General features: G+C 53.2%; 10 protein-coding genes across 13 annotated transcripts; 6 read left to right on the forward strand and 4 right to left on the reverse strand.

Moving 5' to 3' along the window:
• Positions 1 to 93: 93 nt before the first annotated feature.
• H257_13343 (hypothetical protein) lies at positions 94 to 1,840 on the forward strand (the record flags this gene model as incomplete). The annotated part of the gene is made up of 1 exon (XM_009840830.1): positions 94 to 1,840. One exon carries the CDS (start codon positions 94 to 96, stop codon positions 1,768 to 1,770), a length of 1,677 nt encoding a protein of 558 aa, XP_009839132.1. The 3' UTR covers positions 1,771 to 1,840.
• Positions 1,841 to 2,120: 280 nt separating this feature from the next.
• On the reverse strand, positions 2,121 to 3,470 carry H257_13344 (hypothetical protein; the record flags this gene model as incomplete). Its single annotated transcript, XM_009840831.1, has 1 exon — positions 2,121 to 3,470. One exon carries the CDS (start codon positions 3,468 to 3,470, stop codon positions 2,121 to 2,123), a length of 1,350 nt encoding a protein of 449 aa, XP_009839133.1.
• A 392-nt stretch (positions 3,471 to 3,862) lies between these two features.
• Positions 3,863 to 5,779, forward strand: H257_13345. 2 transcript variants are annotated; one of them, XM_009840833.1, is made up of 3 exons: positions 3,863 to 4,552; positions 4,599 to 5,347; positions 5,403 to 5,779. In XM_009840833.1, exons 1-3 carry the CDS (start codon positions 3,885 to 3,887, stop codon positions 5,714 to 5,716), a joined length of 1,731 nt encoding a protein of 576 aa, XP_009839135.1. In that variant the 5' UTR covers positions 3,863 to 3,884; the 3' UTR covers positions 5,717 to 5,779. The 2 variants fall into 2 exon arrangements, with proteins under 2 accessions (XP_009839135.1, XP_009839134.1); XM_009840832.1 differs by having other exon boundaries at positions 4,599 to 5,779.
• A 392-nt stretch (positions 5,780 to 6,171) lies between these two features.
• H257_13346 (CAMK/CAMK1 protein kinase) lies at positions 6,172 to 8,005 on the reverse strand. Its single transcript, XM_009840834.1, has one exon. It carries the CDS (start codon positions 7,985 to 7,987, stop codon positions 6,224 to 6,226), a length of 1,764 nt encoding a protein of 587 aa, XP_009839136.1. The 5' UTR covers positions 7,988 to 8,005; the 3' UTR covers positions 6,172 to 6,223.
• A 248-nt stretch (positions 8,006 to 8,253) lies between these two features.
• H257_13347 lies at positions 8,254 to 10,198 on the reverse strand (the record flags this gene model as incomplete). Of its 2 annotated transcripts, XM_009840836.1 has the most annotated exons (9): positions 8,262 to 8,708; positions 8,762 to 8,938; positions 8,985 to 9,043; positions 9,092 to 9,256; positions 9,309 to 9,448; positions 9,492 to 9,607; positions 9,650 to 9,799; positions 9,865 to 10,069; positions 10,126 to 10,198. In XM_009840836.1, 9 exons carry the CDS (start codon positions 10,196 to 10,198, stop codon positions 8,498 to 8,500), a joined length of 1,296 nt encoding a protein of 431 aa, XP_009839138.1. In that variant the 3' UTR covers positions 8,262 to 8,497. The 2 variants fall into 2 exon arrangements, with proteins under 2 accessions (XP_009839137.1, XP_009839138.1); XM_009840835.1 differs by having other exon boundaries at positions 8,254 to 8,938.
• Positions 10,199 to 10,562: 364 nt separating this feature from the next.
• On the forward strand, positions 10,563 to 12,802 carry H257_13348. Of its 2 annotated transcripts, XM_009840838.1 has the most exons (4): positions 10,563 to 10,783; positions 10,827 to 11,149; positions 11,242 to 11,671; positions 12,237 to 12,802. In XM_009840838.1, the coding sequence occupies exons 1-4, from the start codon at positions 10,582 to 10,584 to the stop codon at positions 12,701 to 12,703; spliced, it is 1,422 nt and encodes a 473-aa protein (XP_009839140.1). In that variant the 5' UTR covers positions 10,563 to 10,581; the 3' UTR covers positions 12,704 to 12,802. The 2 variants fall into 2 exon arrangements, with proteins under 2 accessions (XP_009839140.1, XP_009839139.1); XM_009840837.1 differs by lacking the exon at positions 12,237 to 12,802 and having other exon boundaries at positions 11,242 to 11,828.
• Positions 12,803 to 13,053: 251 nt separating this feature from the next.
• On the forward strand, positions 13,054 to 13,747 carry H257_13349 (hypothetical protein; the record flags this gene model as incomplete). Its single annotated transcript, XM_009840839.1, has 2 exons — positions 13,054 to 13,056; positions 13,136 to 13,747. The coding sequence occupies 2 exons, from the start codon at positions 13,054 to 13,056 to the stop codon at positions 13,745 to 13,747; spliced, it is 615 nt and encodes a 204-aa protein (XP_009839141.1).
• A 384-nt stretch (positions 13,748 to 14,131) lies between these two features.
• On the forward strand, positions 14,132 to 15,134 carry H257_13350 (hypothetical protein; the record flags this gene model as incomplete). The annotated part of the gene is made up of 5 exons (XM_009840840.1): positions 14,132 to 14,329; positions 14,397 to 14,561; positions 14,614 to 14,720; positions 14,777 to 14,978; positions 15,045 to 15,134. The coding sequence occupies 5 exons, from the start codon at positions 14,132 to 14,134 to the stop codon at positions 15,132 to 15,134; spliced, it is 762 nt and encodes a 253-aa protein (XP_009839142.1).
• Positions 15,135 to 15,203: 69 nt separating this feature from the next.
• H257_13351 (hypothetical protein) lies at positions 15,204 to 17,428 on the forward strand (the record flags this gene model as incomplete). The annotated part of the gene is made up of 5 exons (XM_009840841.1): positions 15,204 to 16,062; positions 16,111 to 16,388; positions 16,454 to 16,611; positions 16,886 to 17,147; positions 17,213 to 17,428. 5 exons carry the CDS (start codon positions 15,204 to 15,206, stop codon positions 17,426 to 17,428), a joined length of 1,773 nt encoding a protein of 590 aa, XP_009839143.1.
• Positions 17,429 to 17,446: 18 nt separating this feature from the next.
• Positions 17,447 to 18,002, reverse strand: H257_13352 (caltractin; the record flags this gene model as incomplete). Its single annotated transcript, XM_009840842.1, has 1 exon — positions 17,447 to 18,002. A coding segment is annotated over one exon (530 nt), but the record flags the coding sequence as incomplete, so codon positions are not given.
• Positions 18,003 to 18,380: the final 378 nt, after the last annotated feature.

Below are 18,380 nucleotides of genomic sequence, written 5' to 3' on the forward strand. Positions count from 1 at the left end.
TTATCGTACGGTGAATTGAATGCCCAAGCTAACGCCGTGGCGAGGCAGTTGCAAACGTTGGGTGTGACGGTGGGATCTCGCGTGGCTGTGGTCATGGACCGTTGTTTGGAGTTTCCCATCGCTCTACTGGCGACGCACAAGACGGGGGCCTCCACGATTCCAATGGATGCCTCCTTTCCTGCCACTCGTCTGGCGTTCATGCTGTCGGATGCAGGTGCCCACGCCATCCTTTCCACCAATAGACATTGCGACATGGCAAAGACTTTGGACGCATCCATCGACGTCGTTTCCATTGAATCGGCTACGTTAGCCAAACATGCACATCCATTTACTCCTCTGCAAACGGCTACCAGACACGACGAAGCGTATGTCGTGTATACATCTGGCTCCACCGGCCACCCCAAAGGTGTACCTGTAAAACACGTTGGAATTGTGAATTCAGCGACATACCGCTCGTCCGACCTTGGCATCGTCCGAGGAGCTCGCGTGATGCAGTTTATGGCCATCGGGTTTGATGTGTGCCAATGGGAAATTTGGAGCACTCTGTCGCAAGGTGCCACGCTGGTACTTCGAGGTGGCGACGAGATCGACATGCTTTCGACAGTAAACGTTATAGCCATTACTCCCACCGGCCTTTCCAAGCTTGGCTGTCCGACAAAGTACCCGAATCTGAAAACGGTTTGTGTCGGTGGTGAAGCCATTCCAACTTCGGTGAAAGACCTCTGGAGCCAGCATGTTCAACTCTTCAACTGCTATGGCCCAACCGAAGGCTCTTGTACCACGCACGTACATCAGTTGTTGCCTGGCAAACCAGTAACTATCGGTACACCAATTTCAAACGTCCACTGCTACATCCTCGACGACAACCATCAAAACGTACCGATCGGAACTCTGGGTGAAATGTACTTGGGTGGTATCTGTGTGGCATCTGGCTACATCAACTTGCCGGAAATGACGGAAGAGCGATTCTTGGTGGACCCCTTTGGCCATGGCCGAATGTACAAGACAGGGGATCTGGGTCGTCTGCTGCCCAATGGCCAATTCGAAATCGCTGGCAGACAAGACAGTCAGGTCAAGTTGAAGGGCTACCGCATCGAGTTGGACGAAGTGGCCAATGCCATGATGCAGCACCCATCGATCAAGTCGGCCGCTGCCATTGTCAAGGACAAGACGCACCTCGTGGGGTACTTCACGCCTGCACATGTCAACGTGGACGCGTTGAGACAGTGTGTGGCGGACCAGTTGCCAGTGTACATGGTGCCAGCCGTGTGGGTTGGCTTGGACGACATGCCCCAGAATTCCAACGGAAAGATCGACGTGAAAGTTCTGCAGTCCATGGACGTGAGCGTCGACGTCGAAACGTTGGAGACAGACGTGGAGCTCAAAATGGCCACAGTGTGGGCCAACGTGCTTGGCGTGAACGTGTCTGAGATCGGTCGCCAGTCGTCCTTCTTCGCGTTGGGAGGCGACTCGCTCTCTGTTGTGAAAGTTGTTCGTGCTTGTCGCGACATCGGACTTCGAATTTCGGTTGGCCAGTTGGTGAAATCCGGGACATTGCAACGCTCAGCGTCGATTGCTAAATTGATTTGTGCTCCGACAGAAGAAGCACAGAACCCCACAAAGTCGAACTCCAAGGAAGGCAGCATCGATCGTGTCGAAACAAATCCTCACCAAAATATGTACGACATGAAGCAGCCCACCAGCAAAGTAGCCTGCAAGTCCCACTTGGTACTTGGAATGGATACAAGTGTAATTGCACCTGCGTTCTAATACTACAATCAGATTTCCACGATGCCTTGTAACTTCCCTTGTGGTTAACAATAATACTACTTTTGCGTCCTTTATAATGTCGTCTTTCTGGTCAGTCATAGATCATATTGATAAAATTTTATTCAATTAAGTAGTCCATCCACCATATAAAGTGTGTAGCCAGACTCAATAGAGACACAACTCGGCCAGTTGACAACGTGAGGCCATTCCGCTTCCACAGACACTTTCGTTGCTTCTAGAGCCATCGCACTTGGCCAATCCACTTGGCGATGCGTTGACACAGCCTTCGCCACTCGCCACAGCAGCATTTCTTTGGTCATTTGGTCACCAGACAACGCCAACACCATACCTTACTTGTTGGCGCAACAGCTCAGTCCGGCCGCCGCGGGGGTCACGATGATCTCAAGCGTGTGGTCGGTAGAAAACGTCTTGCTTGGCTGGCCCACTGGACGAACCTTCGAGCTAGCCGTGGGGACATTCTGGTACACCAGCAACGAATCGAACAAGTCGCCCTCGATGCCGTTCCATCGCTTGATATCAATCAGACTGGCATGGGAATGGCTGGACACTGCACCACGCTCTAGCCGAATACCTTCCAGCATGGCCGTCACCGACAAAGTGTCGTCGAATTGAACGCGGCTAGGCACCGTGCTGACCAGAGGACCCCGAATTATACACAAGACGTTAGACAGAAGTTTCATTCGGGTGGAAAACGAGTACCTGTCGACATCATGGACAGGAATGTCTCGATTCGCCACCACTTGGCCGAACACGACATCGTTCTGGCGAGTGTACTTGCGGACGGTGGCAGCCCACGCAAACTTGACCAACTCGGCGACGGTCACACGGATAGTCTGAGCTGTCTCGGACAAACTCGACAGACAAGCCGTCGTATCGATGGATAGCGGCTGGTCTGAGCTGTCCGCCAGACAATTCCGTGGAATTCCGTTGGTCTCAAGAGAAGTAACAACAACTCCGTTCAGGTAGGACCGCCAGAATTCTTCGGCTGCTCGCGTGTCTTGTGCTTGGATGTAGTCCACCACGTGGCGAAAGCTTGGTCGTTCCGACGGGTGCTGCATCATGTGATTGGCTACTTCATCCAACTCGATGCGGTAGCCCTTCAACTTGACCTGGCTGTCTTGTCTGCCAGCGATTTCGAATTGGCCATTGGGCAGCAGACGACCCAGATCCCCTGTCTTGTACATTCGGCCATGGCCAAAGGGGTCCACCAAGAATCGCTCTTCCGTCATTTCCGGCAAGTTGATGTAGCCCGGCGACACGCAAATGCCGCTCAAGTAGAATTCACCCAGAATGCCAAATGGAACCTGTCGGAGGGCGTCGTCCAGCAAGTAGCAATGGACGTTGGCAAGCACTGACCCGATTGCAATGGATTCCGTCAGGCTCAGCCGACTGCCGTGGGTCATGATCGCACATTCAGACGGACCGTACAGGTTGAACAACTTGACCCTTGGAGCCCACAAGTCCTTGAGTGCCACTGGGCAAGCCTCTCCAGCCACTGCCACGACCTTCAGCTGGGGATACTGGTTTGGGTCGCCCAGCAAGGACAAAGCATTGGGGGTGCACGTCAGGTTGTTAGCCGTCGACAACGCCCACAGATCATCTTCACTTCTCATGACCAAGGTCGCACCATACGACAGACTCAAGACCAAGGTCGCACCAAAGTACTTGGGAGATGCCATGTGTGAGCTATACAAAATGATTTGAACTATGGTGGTTGGGGCCTCCATGGTTTTAGATGCGCATTAACCAGCTTTGAATGGGTCGGAAGTGCAGACAATTTCAGTTTTACTGGAAGGAAATTGCACTCGAATGAACAGCCGTTGCCGCCAACGTGCATCAAATTAATTACACTTTGTAATTAATTTGATGGCGTCGGACTTTTTAATTGAGTTTTATTGCGTAACTTGTAGCCGAGCTACAGTTTGGCTACAAGTTGTCTTTAAATTTCACTGGCTAATTATGATTTTGGTAGGACCAATCCATGCTCTCCATAGGTACATTTCAACCAATCTCAATGAACCTTTGCAAATTAATACAATAATCGCTTTCCTCTGATATTAAATACGTACATCGCTGGGTTGAGAACTGTGGCGATGCAAGGTCGGTTTGATGGCGGCGGTGGAAGTGCTGGCGGCGGATACCATGGAGGCGGAGGAGGGAGCAACATGCTTGGCTTCGACGGCAAGCCTCGCACGAGGAAGCCTATCGTGCGCAAGTGCATTGATCCCAATAGCTCGTTCATCTCGTACGTGAACATGCGAAAGTTCGCGCGTGACTTCCGAGACCTTCCCGCGGCATATGCGATGAATCCACATTCTGCGTACAAGCGATACATCCTTCCTCCGGGTGCATTCAAGCAGGACGACTTGTCGTCTGTGGTATGCACCAAGTTCTGCCGCAGCTCCACGAACAAGCAGCGGTGTCCGGTGAATTGCCTCATGTGGACACCCGAAGGCCGTCGGTTGATCACGGGCAACTCGGTGGGGGAGTTTACGCTGTGGAATGGCCTCGCGTTCAACTTTGAGACGATCCTCCAGGCCCACGACGATGCAGTGCGCGCGATGGTGTGGAGCCACAACGACAACTGGTTCGTCACGGCCGACCACGGCGGCGTGATCAAGTACTGGCAGAGCAGCATGACCAACGTCCAGCTGGTGCGCGGGCATCGCGAAGCCGTGCGGTCTCTGTCGTTCAGTCCCACGGATTACAAGTTTGTCAGTTGTTCCGACGACGCCACGGTCAAGATCTGGGATTTTGAAAGGTACCATGCGGTCGTTCATGTGATCGTTGCTGAGCCAGTTGTGTAGCGTTAAAGAAGAGCGCGTGCTCACGGGGCACGGGTGGGACGTCAAGTGCGTGGCGTACCACCCGTCCAAGGCGCTGTTGGCTTCTGGGTCCAAGGACAACCTGATCAAGATCTGGGACCCCAAGTCTGGGCAGTCGCTGCACACGCTGCACGGCCACAAGAACACGGTGGTCAAAGTCGACTGGAACCAGAACGGCAACTGGCTGCTCACGGCGTCCCGGGACCAGCTGATCAAGCTGTACGACATCCGCACGCTCAAGGAATTTGCGACCATGAAGGGCCACGCGCGGGAAGTGACGTCGCTGGCGTGGCACCCCGTGTGGGAGCGGCTGTTTCTGAGCGGCAGCTACGACGGCAGCTTGTTCTACTGGAACGTCGGCCAAGAGAGTCCGATCGCTACGATCCCCCACGGCCACGACAACGCTGTATGGGACATCCAGTGGCACCCCGCGGGGCATGTGGTCGCCAGCGGTTCCAACGACCACAGCACCAAATTCTGGTGTCGGAATCGGCCTGGTGACTGCATGGATGACAAGTACAACGCCGGCGTCGGCGAGGAGCGCGACATGGACGGCATGATCCCGGGGCATCATCACGGCGGCGGCGGCGGCCAAGGCGGTCCGTCGTCCGCCAGCATGATGATGATGGGCGGCGGAAGCTTTAAACCCATGCATGGAGGAGGTCCGCACCACAACATGCCGCGCCGACCCCCGCCAGAGAACTACACGTGCAACCGCTGCGGCACCAAAGGTCCACACAAGGCTTGATATTCCGTTTTGAATATGGGTATATAATATTGTATTAGGGCATTGGATTGAAGACTGTCCGAGCAAAGACGAAGGCGGGGGGATGGCCATGGCCAAGGCTCCGCCCGCGGGGTACTTGTGCAAACGATGTAATATCGCCGGCCACTACATCAGCGACTGCCCACAGGCCAAGATCCCCCCCGCAACGTACGTGTGCCACAAGTGCCGCCAAAAAGGCCATTGGAAACAGGACTGTCCGCTGGATGGGGCCCCGGGGGGAGGAGGGGTGGGTCCCCCTGGTGGGGGGTTCAAACGCGCGGGAGACGACCTGCTGGGCGGGGGGTACCCCAAACGGCACGACAACAAGTGGTAGCAACGTGGTCAATATTACAACGTTTAGCATCTTTGTTGAAATAGAGAACTTTGTGCTTTTCGCCCAAATAGTAGGCGAATTTGGGGGGTTTGTTGAAATATCACCCATGAATCGACCAATATACAGTAGTAACCCCCCCCCCAACGAAGATATATACTCGTAAAGTATACTACCAAACTCGTAAAGTGTACCTACTACTGTAGTACAGTACCTGTTCCATATAGACTTGGACAGTGACGGGGCAAATATCCGGATAGGATAGTGTCGAGTACCACATGCATACAATAATCAAGTGTACTAATCCAATTATATAATTTTACAGAGGATTATATAAGTTTACAGAGGAGTCCAAATCTATATGGCTGTTTAAACCTATACTACAGTATACTACTGTAGTATGCGGTACAGTACTTGTATTGCAACAAGTCCGGTGGTTGTCTCTACCCACCGCCAAACAAGTAACTACAGTCCTATGTATTAAGTTAGTTGATTAAATTAGCCGCGAGATCAGTCGAGCGGGGCACACAGCTCCAAGTCGAGCGTCATGTCGTCGACTTGGTCCAATTCTGACATGGACAGCATGCCCATGGAACTCCTGAGCGTCTCGAGCACGCCGGGGAGGTCCAAGTCGGATTCGTCCGCCGTCATCCACGGGTCCTCGAGCACCTCGGCGGCCGTGAGTCGGTCCGCGGGATCGGCCACGAGCAGCTTGAGCGTCAGCTGCTTGCCTGCGTCCGTCACGACATTCCAGTTGGGATGGTCCAGACTCACGCTGGCCTCCACCACTCGATTGCAAATGTCGGCGTGGTTGGAGCCGGGAAACGGGGGCTTTCCGCACAACAAGATGAACAGCACCACGCCCAAGCTCCAGCAATCCACGGGGCTGCCGTACTCGCGGCCGAGCAGCACTTCGGGCGCCATGTACCCCGGGGTCCCGCAGCTCGTGCCCCGGGTCGACCCGACTAAGCGCTTGGCGAACCCAAAGTCCGCGAGCAGGATGGGCGAGTTGGCCGCGGACGTGTAGAGAAGGATGTTGTCGGGCTTGACGTCGCGGTGGACAACGTCGTTGGCGTGGAGGTAGGCGAGGGCGCCGGCGAGCTGGACCATCACGCGCCGCGCGTCGGCTTCCGAGTACCGCGGCCGGGTCATGAGGTCCGTGAGGAGCATGCCGCCGGTGCAGAGGGGGGTCACGACGCCATAAAACCCAGGGGTTTCATAGAAATCCAGGCACGGAACCAGGTTTGGGTGGGACAGCGATCTAAGCAACTCGACTTCCCGTAGCAATTCAGTCGAACATGACGACTGGGTCTTGGCGATGCACTTCACGGCCACTTGGGTATGCGACGACGTGTACCCGACACGGACGACGGAGTGCGCGCCGCTGCCCAAGATTCGGCCCAATGTGTACTTGGGTTTCGAAGGCAGGGGCTGCAGCAGCCGAGAGGTCGAGTGGCCGCCGCTGTTGCCAGGCTGGCTCCGATACATGGACTTCATCACGGAGCTGTACGCCATTTGCACGTCTTTTGTCCACAGAGAAGGCCGTCGCTCCAGCTTGAGCTCGGCCGCGACTGCCAACATGCGCTTGAGCATGTCGTTGTACCGCCCGTCGTCGACTTCGCCCTGGACCTGGTCGAGGATCCGCACGAGATCGTGGGCAGACTCAACCACGTGCATGTCCCGCAGGAGCGCCAAGAAGAGGGGAAAGTCCTGACTGAGCATCTTGGCCGTGCCCTTGTCCACCGTAGTCGCGGATGGAATCGGGGAGGAGGAGTTTGAATGGTCGGCGGCGAAGTGCAGGTACAAATCCAACGCCGACGTGAGGTGGGGCAACGTCACCTTGGACAAAGGTTTCCTGGGCTCCTTGAGGATCCGCAGCCACTTGTCTCGCTCGTCTTCGGTGGCAGCTTGCACGTGGAACCGGACTGGTCGGCGCAACAGGAACAGGATGCGATGGCGAAGGACGGTGATCGTGAAGCGGTACGTGCGCGGCTGTTGACCTCGTTGTGGAGAACTATCGTCGCTTTCCACGTGGATGATGTCAGCAAGAGGCAACTCCCCCCGGAGGTAGCGCGGATCGACGCTCCAAGTTGTGCTTCTGCTGCCAGGAGGTTTCCGGTAGTATCGCAAGGCGCCACTGGTGAGAACGAAGAACCGCATGAGCCAGTTCTTCCTCACATGTCCTCGCTTGAGAAGGATGCCGCTGTGGAGCACGTCATCCTTCGACTTGCCTGGAGGGAGCGCCGCCAGAGCATAGCTCACTCGGTCCTCCATGTTGTTCGTGTGTGTTGGCGAATTGATAAAGCTTCGAGGGACATGACGTTTTATATGGGACGTTTTATTCCTAGAATCATGTCGCAAGGATATCTTCACCAAAGGCGAATATAATTTTGAAAATTTGAATTAATTGATACAGTATGCACTTGAGATTTGTATGTTAAATCGGGCGAAATAATAAAATGCAGGGAATACAGTTTTTGGGCGAGACGGGGACAATAAAACGTACATCCGACCAGATTGGTTGGATTCCTCGTCTGCCATTGGTCTGCACTGGTGCACCGTGCCATTCGCAACTGTCCAAACGGCACTTGGCGCGGTGGTGGCCGTTGGATGGCTGTCTAGAGCTATACCGGTAGGTGGCATTGAATGACGCAGGGGAAGGCTTGGCTTGGTCGAGCCCACGGGTGTCAGAGGTGTATGTTGCTAGAAAGTACGGAATTCTGGAACTTGATGCTTTGTCAACGGAGCTCGCACGAAATAAAAGGAACCAACATCGTGTTGCTGTTAACAAGGCAGTTCATGGTGTGCTGGTCCAAGGCCTGGATGGGGAATCCACGTGCAATAGAGCACGCTACGGCCTCCAACGACTTGTCCCTCCTCGCTTGGTGACCCAAAGTTCCACTGGCTGTCGAAGGTCACGAATTGCAAGCGGAGCCAAGTTTTGGACATGGCTAGCTCGAAAAATCCGTACGGCGTCTGGGGAGCTACCCACAACCTACCTCGAGATAATGACATTTCGTCACCAACACATTAGCATGAATGGCGTACAAGTCCATGCCAGCAGGGGCGGTGGCGTGGCCCGCCTCGGCTATAATGCCTCCGCCAGCGCCGTTCTCGACAAAGTGCACTGGGTGGTGGCTTCCGTCGCAGCCGCGCATTTTCACATGGTTCGCCCCATGGGTGTGTCCGTGGACGAGCAAATGGGCGGTGCGGAGGGCTTCAAGCCTACGTAACGGAATCTCATGCAAATGGATGGAATATGTGAAAATACCATTGCGATTGCCACTGGGGATCCATGTGGTAATGCGGTGCAAAATGCGAATTCACAATCTAAGTGGCAAACGTCATCACAATATGCACGGTGGTGGTTATGACTACCTTCCAATCGACTTGGCGCGCCTGTTTGGCTTCTGTCTCCACAAATGCCAAACTCGCGTTGGCATAGCCAACCAGCTCATCCATACACGCCAAATAGAGAGCAACGTCCCCCCCAGCACACAATGCTTCGCCAGGTACTGGATTCGCGCACAAACTCGGTGATTTCTTGCCCAAAACGCAGAGGAGGTCACTACACCGACTTGAAATAGTGACGTACTTGAGGGTGTAGGGAAAGGTAGCCGTAACACTGGCAGCAAATGTGAGTGGCGCCATGGACGTTGGCGTGGCCGTTTGTGTCGACGCTCAACACATCCACGGAAACATTTCCTTGGCGAAACGTTGATTTGAACCAGTGATCTACCGCAATCATGTAAAAGAAAGGAAGATGTTGGTGGAATACCCAAATGCCATCGATCCGACGCAGGGCTTTTGTACGTGTGCTGGGCTTGGAATTTGAGTTGCAGCCCCCGTCGAATGGCTTGAGGGGACGGGCACGGTTCCTCGCCACAGATGAATCTAATAATGATAGTCAACTTGGGAGATAATGAACGCACGAACCCACTGCCCCCGTAGTCGTGGTTGCCCATAACATTCAGCCACGGCACGTTCACCAGGTCGGGGTGGTTGTATACTGCTTCAAATGTGTTTTCAAATCGATACGATGTGTTCACGACATCTGGGCCCACTCCATTCCAGTAAAAACTGTCGCTAGAAACCCAAATCATACATTAGGCTACTGTATGTGAATATATGTATGTTAACGAGTGACGCACCCGTGGGCTAGGACAGCCTGGGGGGTATGCAATTTGGCCGACTGGCCCATTAGCATGCCAATATTTGCCTGGGCGTATAGATCCCTAGTGTAATTCGCTTCGGATTTGGGGGTATGATACTGACTGCAGCAGGAACTGTCGCCCCCCGCCTTGGCCACAGTGGAGCCCCAGTCCCCAATGGCTAGGAAATGAACTGACAGTTCGGCTAAAACAGTCAGCAGTTAGTTGTTGATTTCAGACTTAGGACTGGGTTGCTGCTACCTCCGCTGTGGTCGGTCAACTGATCGACAGCACCAAGCACCCAGCCGCATAAGAAAAGCACGAGGGATAACATGGCAAATTGCACACTGAACTATGGGCTGCTCACACTTGATGACTGTGGAATTGTCCTACGATTCACAAACCACCGACGCAGTATCCGTGTGGACAATACGTAGTACTTCAAGTAATAGTAACTATGGTTTTGTCCCCCATTGCCTGGGGGTTTCGGGGTTTTCATAGTGCTAGTAATACAGTACTAGCAGAACCCCGAAACCCCGAAACCTGGGAACTTCGTAAGCCATAGTAATACTAGCAGTAATTATTCTTGCCCATACCGTGCGGTAAATAGTGTCGGTACATACTGAACCTCATACAAACGACAAATTTAACACTAATTCATGGTAATGCATGCCCCGTCGGTGGATTGCACTTCCCATCTTGATCATCGTCGTCAAAATGCGGACTTTCATTGTGGTTATTGCCGCTACTGCCGTCGCCGTGACGTCCTCGTCCGTGCATGTTCCGTCGGTAGATGATTTCGACAAGGCCCTACATGAACACCGCAAGTCCCGTAACGCTGATGACGCAGAGCCCCTCTCCAAAAGCGGACGCGACGTTCGACAAGCTGCTCTCGCCAAGTCCGCCGTCGTCATTGCCGGTTTGTCATACCATTCACTCGTCGCATCACGTCTCCTTCTTAGAACACAATGCAAACCCGCATCGATCCTTCACCATGAAGTGGAACGCCATGAGCGACCTCACTGATGCCGAGTACCTCGACCTCCTGCACACGTCACCCGACGAAGTCCACCCGCCGTCCCATCACCGCGTGCAACCCGCCGACTCTTTCCGCCGCCGAATGCTTGCATCGGACAATTCTGCAGACACCATCGACTGGTCGACGAAGGATGGCGGCAAGTACGTGACCCCTGTGAAGAACCAAGGCAGCTGCGGCAGCTGTTGGGCATTCACGGGCGCCGCCGTCGTCGAGTCCATGGCAGCCATCCAATCCAACACCCAAGCAGTACGACTCTATCGTTGTTGTTGTCTGTACTTTCTCGATCTTTCATATCGGCATGCCCATGACCGTTCTCAAGGATGCAAATGGATATATAGGTTCCATTGAGCGTGGAGCAAATCCTGAGCTGCTCTCGGTCCCTTTTGCATGTTCAGAGCGCTTACCCGAACCGCATGGTGAGCTCCGCGAGGGGCTGCGGCGGCGGAATGACGTTCCTCGCGTACCAGTACCTCGACCAGCTCGCTCCCCACGGCCTCACTTGCGAACCCGAGCTCCCGTATCGCATGAAACTTATCGCAGACTCGTACGATACAGCCCGCTGCAACGACGCGTTGAACGTGTCGGCCGCGTGGGATACTGGGTCGTCCTCGTTCCTGAGCATCCAGAATGACGAGAATGCGATCGTCGCCGCCCTGCAAGACGGCCCCGTTAGCGTGAGCATCGACGCCAGCGGCGCGGGGTTTCGTCACTATGGCGGGGGTATCTACGACGCCGCCGACTGCAAGACCGACGGCATATTTGTCGATCGTACGTCGCCCTTCGTACTGTATCGCAGATATTGTCCTAGCAGCCAAAATGTGGACTTTTGTGTTGATTTCCCACATCCATCGATTTTGTGGACTGAATGTTGTATATATAAACAAATATCTCCACCGGGATACCCATCACACTAATTGAAGTCACACACTATTGAGTTGTTGATGGGTTGAACTGATGACTATAAGTTTCTGCAATCGGATTGGCTCAATTCTTCTTCATATTTGGTTGTGTCGATATATATTGGGCACGTCGCTACTCCAGTTTTGAAGAAACACAACAATATTGTCCTCTTTTACCCAAAATTTGGTTGACTTTTGTGCTGATTCGCCAAATCTATCGATCGATTGTTTGTACTGACTTTTGTTTGTAAAGAGTAATTGAATTCACACACTAATTCGATGGTGAATTGGTGGTCGAAGGGTGGATTTGATTGGCTACTTGGTTCTTGATCTGGGTTTTGATTGGTCGGTCGATTTGGTGCTGCTCATTGAGCACGCCCCTCACTCCAAATTCGAATACTCGACTTGACAGTATGTATATATGTGGATTCTAGATGCGGTCATCTTGGTCGGGTACGGCCGTGAGGATGGACAGCTCTATTGGATCATTCGCAACTCGTGGGGAAGCATGTGGGGCGAGAAGGGGTACATGCGGATGCGGCGGTCGGAAGCAACGTCCAAGTCGGGGCCGTGCAACTTATTTTTGTATGCTTCGCAGCCCAAGCGCGTTCGCCACGTGGCTAATGAAGTGTGCGACAAAACCACCCAAGTCGTAGCAACGCCAGATCTGACGCTGTGGGCGTTCTGGCCCACGAACGTCGAGCAAGGGGCGCTGATCTACGGCGTGTCGGCGGCGGTGGTCGTGCTCGGCGTCGTTCTGCACTTGTACGGGGAGTACCGCCTCGCGGTCAACTTCCCCAGACAAACGTACGTCGACAGCTTCATGCGCAACCAACTGCCCACGCAAAGCCAGGTGCTCATGCACATGGCCCAGCGAAAAGCCAAGCAAGCCATGGTCTAGTAACTACTACTAGTACATACACTCTACTGTCCTTGTTGTGCGTGTTGAAAGTTGCACGAAATAGCATAGTGAAGATATCAAAACATGTGTGATTCAAAGGTTGTGGTGCAAAACGTAATACCATTATTGTCCAACACACCTTCATTCAAGGGATATAATTTATTAAGAAATAGAACAGAATAAAATATATATTTCTAGTATCTGACATCGATCAGCCGAAGCTGTTGGATGGGATGAATATAAATAGTAATTTACAGTGGTAGCCAAATTAGGGAAAATCTGTTGATGGTTGCAGGAGTTTGATTGGCGACTTGAGTGTGTTTTGATTGGTCAGTACAATTCGAGTCCTGATGGTACACCTATATAAAAAGTACCATTTGAGTCCTGTTTACCTGTCCCTTCTATTTCGATCGTGTCATCGTCATTATACAGGTATGCAGCATTGTCGAACTTGCCATGGCGTTCAAAACTGCGTTAATTCTAGGCCTGGCCATGTCCACCGCCGGTTTCCCCAAATACGTGGCAAAGGTACCCAACGGGGACAAGGTGGCGGGCGTGGAGGCCCTGGGGCATGTCAACCCAGCGGGGGGCGGGGCTCGCAATGCATTTGGTGCGGCCTTCAAGCTGGCCGGGGCGACGTGGACGACTGGTTTGTGCCAGGCTGATTCGGACAACGACGGGGCCACCAATGGCGACGAGCTCGGGGACCCTTGCTGCACTTGGAAGGTTGGCGAGAAGCTGGCTACGGCCAAAGCTACCCATCCCGGAGAGCCTGACATATTCACCCCCGATCAATTGAACGCACTCAAGTGTGGTGTCACTGCTTTGGAAGACGGAACTACCACGAACCCCGTACCTCTTTCAGCACCCCCTTCCAAGCCTGCGACCGCCCCTAGCCCGTTAACTTCGACTTTAGCCGTTCCCTCCACGACGAACAAACCTGCAGCCAGCCATGAGCCGATGGCTGTCCAGAATACGACGGCGTCGTCCAGTGGTTTGTTGACAGTGTCGGGTGTTGCGATTGCCCTGGCCATTCTGCAATAGTGCATAGAATGACGAACGACCAATAATACAGTTGTACATGAAGCTCTCTAATTGGCTTGCTTTAACATTTCAGCATGAACGTTAGAGTTTATTCGAGATTGCATGCAAGACTACATATCGTAGGTTCGACATAGGTTTGGATTCTTGCCGGTGGTTACCGCGACATATCACTTGTGCTGTTGTCGTAGTTGTACCATTCCGTCCCAAATCACTGACACCTTTGGACATTCTATTAGTTGTGAAATTAGAAAACAATCCATTGCATTATTGTATACCTCGAAGTATCCTGAAATCATTTACGCCGAAACTCCGGCCAGATTCCGGATAATATATATCCGGAAGATACTCCCAAAAGCGCGCCAGTTTAAAATTAGCACTGCAGCGATGACCAGCACGTACTGGGGCGCCGTCGACCCCGTCCATCGCGCCGCAGCTGTCTCCGTGGAGGAAACGATGCAGTTCTACCGCGATCAGTTCAAGACGACTGCTACTCGAAACATAAGACAAAGCCCAGAACGACAGCAAATCCCAGCGACAGCGTTCAGTGCGGACGCTGCGAGTACGTTGAAGGCTGTGCTCGAGGTGTGGAGACACGTGCTTTCGATGTGTAGCTGCATGTGGATCTTGTATCGACGGATAAAGCGTGTAGACGGCACTGGAGGCGCTGCGTCAGACGAAATCCATCGAAACACGCGCCTTTCTCTCACCAACCCACGTCTTGACAGGCGCCCCCAAGTCAGTGACTGCAGAAACGCCGGCGTATTTCTCAGACGAGTACGAACGCACGTTAAAGCGTGTGCGCGTCAAGGAAAAGGTGTGACAATCCGTACAATCAGGACACAGAATCGCTAAATTCTCCATGGCAGTTTCGCGCAAGTCGGCGACTCCATGGCGCAGTGTCCGACGCGCAATTGTACTTTTGCGACCGGCGGCCTATCGATCGTCGCAAGCCAACTAAGGTCAACGACGATTGGTACGTCATGGCGATGGACATGTTCACTATGCCAGATGATGCGACTTTGCATGTAGGCTGTCGATGCAAGCATCAAGCATCGATGCAGTGGAGGCGCGAGGGAAACACGTATGCGCGCTGGTGGCGGACCAGCAGCACCGAGAAATTGACCGCGAGAAGCGAATCCATCAAACGCACAACTCAAAGTACATGGATGCGGTGGCGAGAGTCGCGATAGAGCGATACGAAGCGGCCGACCAACTCATGCGCATTCTAGACGTACAATTCTTCTTCTCGGTCTATCATGCTAGAGTCTTCATGGAGTAAAATAAACTTGTGGCATAGGACTACGGGCTCATCAAGTCGAGCACGTCGGCGGAGTACTTGAAGAAGACGCTGGCGCGGCGACCAACGCGATTGCCGGCGATACAATGAACAATTCGGTTAAATTTCGTATTATCCGGATAAAAGGGTCGTATTGGTTCTCGTTCAAAACCCATCAAGATGGCGCGAACCAGTGCAAGGTTGCAGTCGGCGAAGGCAGCGGCGTCAACGAAGGTGGAGGAGTCCAAGGCGCAGGTGACCCAAGCAGCTCATGTTGCGAGCAAGAAGAAGAAGGTTTCAAAGGTGAAACTTGCAGCGAAGACAGCAAGGACGACACCAAAGAAGACAGGAAAAGCGGCGGCGAAGCGGACAGTACACAAGGTGGCTCAAGATTCCCAGGCCTCGAGCAAGGTGTTGAAGTTTGCTTCGAAGACGGCACGGAAGGTACACCGAACCACAGAAAGGCGGGCTGCAAAGTCTGCGAAGGGGGCAGCAGCGACGCGAGAGGTGATCGAGATCGACCAAGACACCAGTGACGACGACCACATCGAGATCGACGAAGAAGAAGACGAGATGTCTGCATACGAGAGGCAGCGCCAGGCCAACATTGCGCGCAACAAGCAGTTGATGGAAGCGATTGGATTCACAGACCTGTCGAGGCAGAAGGCGGCCGCTCGAACGGCTGCGGCGGAGCGTCGTGATGAGAATCGCAAACTTGTCAAGGAAGAGCGGGATTCCATACCTCGTCGGCAATCCCGGCGGGTCCAGGGCCAAGAAGTTGAGTTTCAAGCGGTGGCGGAGCTGCCGGCGGTGCCAAAGTACAAGTATGATCATGCAGCAGACGACAGCGACGACGACGAGGCGGCATCGTGGGAGACCGTGCCCAAGCTGCACGTGGGGGCGTTCTACCAAGGCGGCGTTTCTATCGCTCCAGTGGTACCTCCCACTGCAACTGCGTCTTATTCGCTGGACCCACGAGACGTGGTCAAGGCGCTGCCGTCACGCGTGTATGCGCTGGCCTTTCACAGCGCCGTGTCTGGTATATATATATATATATTTGAGGGGTATTTATATAATATTTTGCTAGCGTCGTCGCAGACGATTCTGGCTGGAATTGCAGACGTGGAAGGTTACTTGGCGTTGTGGACGCCCCCTGTCGTTCGATCGAACGAACGACAGGACGACAGTTGCTTAGCAACGTTCCGACTGCATAAACGAGCGATCTCGACGTTGCTCTTCCAAGACACGGCGTTGCTGTCGTCGTGCATGGGGGGAGTCGTGAAACGACTTGACCTGGCCAACCCCACCGCCGCGTCGTCGGCCGCCGTCGTGTTGGCATGCGACGCCGCCATTACGAATTTCCAAGTGCGAAAATGTTTTTTACCTTTTTTTCGAGGAAATGTTCACCATTTCCAATATTATATATGTAGGTCAACCAGGCATTGGGGTGCATGTTCCTCAGCTGTGACGACGGCAGTGTCATCCAAACGGATCTGCGCACAGACGCCACGAAACTGACCCATCAGCACCAGTACGCCCTCCACGACAAAAAGATCAACACTGTGCACTGCCATCCTACCAACCCCCAGTACAATCAATATATATATATATATATATCATCTACTAGTATAGAATATATATATTATTGGCCGTTTACCCAAAATTTGGACTCTGATTCGCCAAATCTATCGATTTTGGTTTGTACTGACCTTTGTATGTAAAAATCGTCCTGTGCACACTAATTAATGTTGATTTGGTCGAAGAATGGATTCGATTGGCTACTTGATTCGTGATCTGGGTTTTGATTGGTCGATTGAGCGCCCCAACTCCAATTTCGAATCGACAATATACGTATACCATAGTGTGTTTGTGACGGCGTCGTTGGATCGCAGTGTCAAGCTGTGGGACGTCCGCCGCGTCGGCACTGGGTGTGTGGCGTCGAGTGCATTTCGAAACAGCGTCAACTGCGCGTCCTTCTCCCCCGACGGCGCGGCGGTCGTGTCCGTGTGCTTGGACGACTTTGTCTACCTCCATGACACGCGGGACCTCTCGCTGTCTGCCCCTCGCAAGATCAAGCACGACAACCACTCGGGCCAGTGGCTCACCAAGTTCCATGCGGCCTGGGTACGTCATCTCATGGAACGTCCGTGTGCCAGTTGACACTTCTCTCTGTGAACATGCATGCTTAGGACCCCAAGAAGACGACCGACTGCGAATTCGTCCTCGGCGGCAACAAGCGCCCGCGATGCATCGACATCTTTGGCACGACGAGCCCCGCCCCCCGCCAGTCCCTCGCGGACGAAACGCTCTTCAACTCGGTGCACTCGCTCAACATCTTCCATCCGACCCTGCCGTTCCTCCTAGGCGGCAACTCGTCCGGCCGCATCGCCATGTGGCGGCAGTAGGCAATGGAAGGATGATGATGATGATGATGGTGGTTTGGATATTTTTAATACAAGCTGGTCTTTTTCATGATGCGCAAAAATTCTTCCTCGTTGATTTCGCCGTCGCCGTCGCGGTCCGCCTCGTCGATCATCTCCTGCAGCTCCTCGTCCGTCATGTTCTCCCCCAGCTCCTTGGCCACGCGCTTGAGATTCCGGAAGCTGATCTTGCCCGTCTCGTCGTCATCAAAGAGCCGGAACGCCTTGAGGATCTCTTCCCGCGAATCCTTCTCGCTCATCTTGGACGTCATCATCTCCAAGAACTCGGTAAAGTCAATGGTACCGCTGCCGTCCTTGTCAATGTCCGAAATCATCTTCTTGATCTCTTCCTTCTTGGGTTCAAACCCCAACGCGCGCATCGCGACCTTCAGTTCCTTCGCGTCAATGGTTCCGCTCCCATCCGTGTCGAACAGATCGAATGCTTCTCGGATCTCTTGCTTCTGTTCCTCCGTCAGCTCGAACTTCTTGTTCTTGGCCGCCGCGCCCGTCGCCGCGCCCGGCTTCCCCGTCTTTCGTCCTGCGTAAGCGGCTGACATCGAATTCAAAAGTGTTTTGGCGTCGACCAATGAAACGCCTCTACCAAGATTTTCGAACTCGACATGCCGGTTGTTCGAATTCCATCTGTACTTGGATTTAGTATACCGTTCCTCGTGTCCGGATAAATATCGGATCTTTCGAAGGAAAGAACGATTGGGATTTGCAAGAAATAAGCCGAATTCAAAATATTGTATAAATAAATAAGTGCCCAGAGGTCACAAAATCCGGATACAATCCGCATGTGCTATCTGAGCCAAAAAACTGCCCACAGTCAAGTTTACATTGCAGAGGAGGTTTCTGTATTCTATGTGTATCCATATTGTGAGAGAATGGTTCTGAGATCAGTACCTATTTTTTACTAACGTTAAGTATGCATAAC

Source organism: Aphanomyces astaci (genome assembly GCF_000520075.1).
Source record: "Aphanomyces astaci strain APO3 unplaced genomic scaffold supercont1.47, whole genome shotgun sequence".
Lineage (NCBI taxonomy): Eukaryota > Oomycota > Saprolegniomycetes > Saprolegniales > Verrucalvaceae > Aphanomyces > Aphanomyces astaci.

Bases quoted from the DNA above. Each gene is read 5' to 3' on its own strand.
- H257_13345 (XM_009840833.1), top strand. From the start codon at position 3,885: ATGCAAGGTCGGTTTGATGGCGGCGGTGGAAGTGCTGGCGGCGGATAC. The intron at 4,553-4,598 runs GTACCATGCGGT...CCAGTTGTGTAG, and splicing joins AAGATCTGGGATTTTGAAAG to CGTTAAAGAAGAGCGCGTGC. The intron at 5,348-5,402 runs GTCCACACAAGG...ATATTGTATTAG, and splicing joins CAACCGCTGCGGCACCAAAG to GGCATTGGATTGAAGACTGT.
- H257_13346 (XM_009840834.1), bottom strand. From the start codon at position 7,987: ATGGAGGACCGAGTGAGCTATGCTCTGGCGGCGCTCCCTCCAGGCAAG.
- H257_13348 (XM_009840838.1), top strand. From the start codon at position 10,582: ATGCGGACTTTCATTGTGGTTATTGCCGCTACTGCCGTCGCCGTGACG. The intron at 10,784-10,826 runs GTTTGTCATACC...TCTCCTTCTTAG, and splicing joins GTCCGCCGTCGTCATTGCCG to AACACAATGCAAACCCGCAT. The intron at 11,150-11,241 runs GTACGACTCTAT...ATGGATATATAG, and splicing joins TCCAATCCAACACCCAAGCA to GTTCCATTGAGCGTGGAGCA.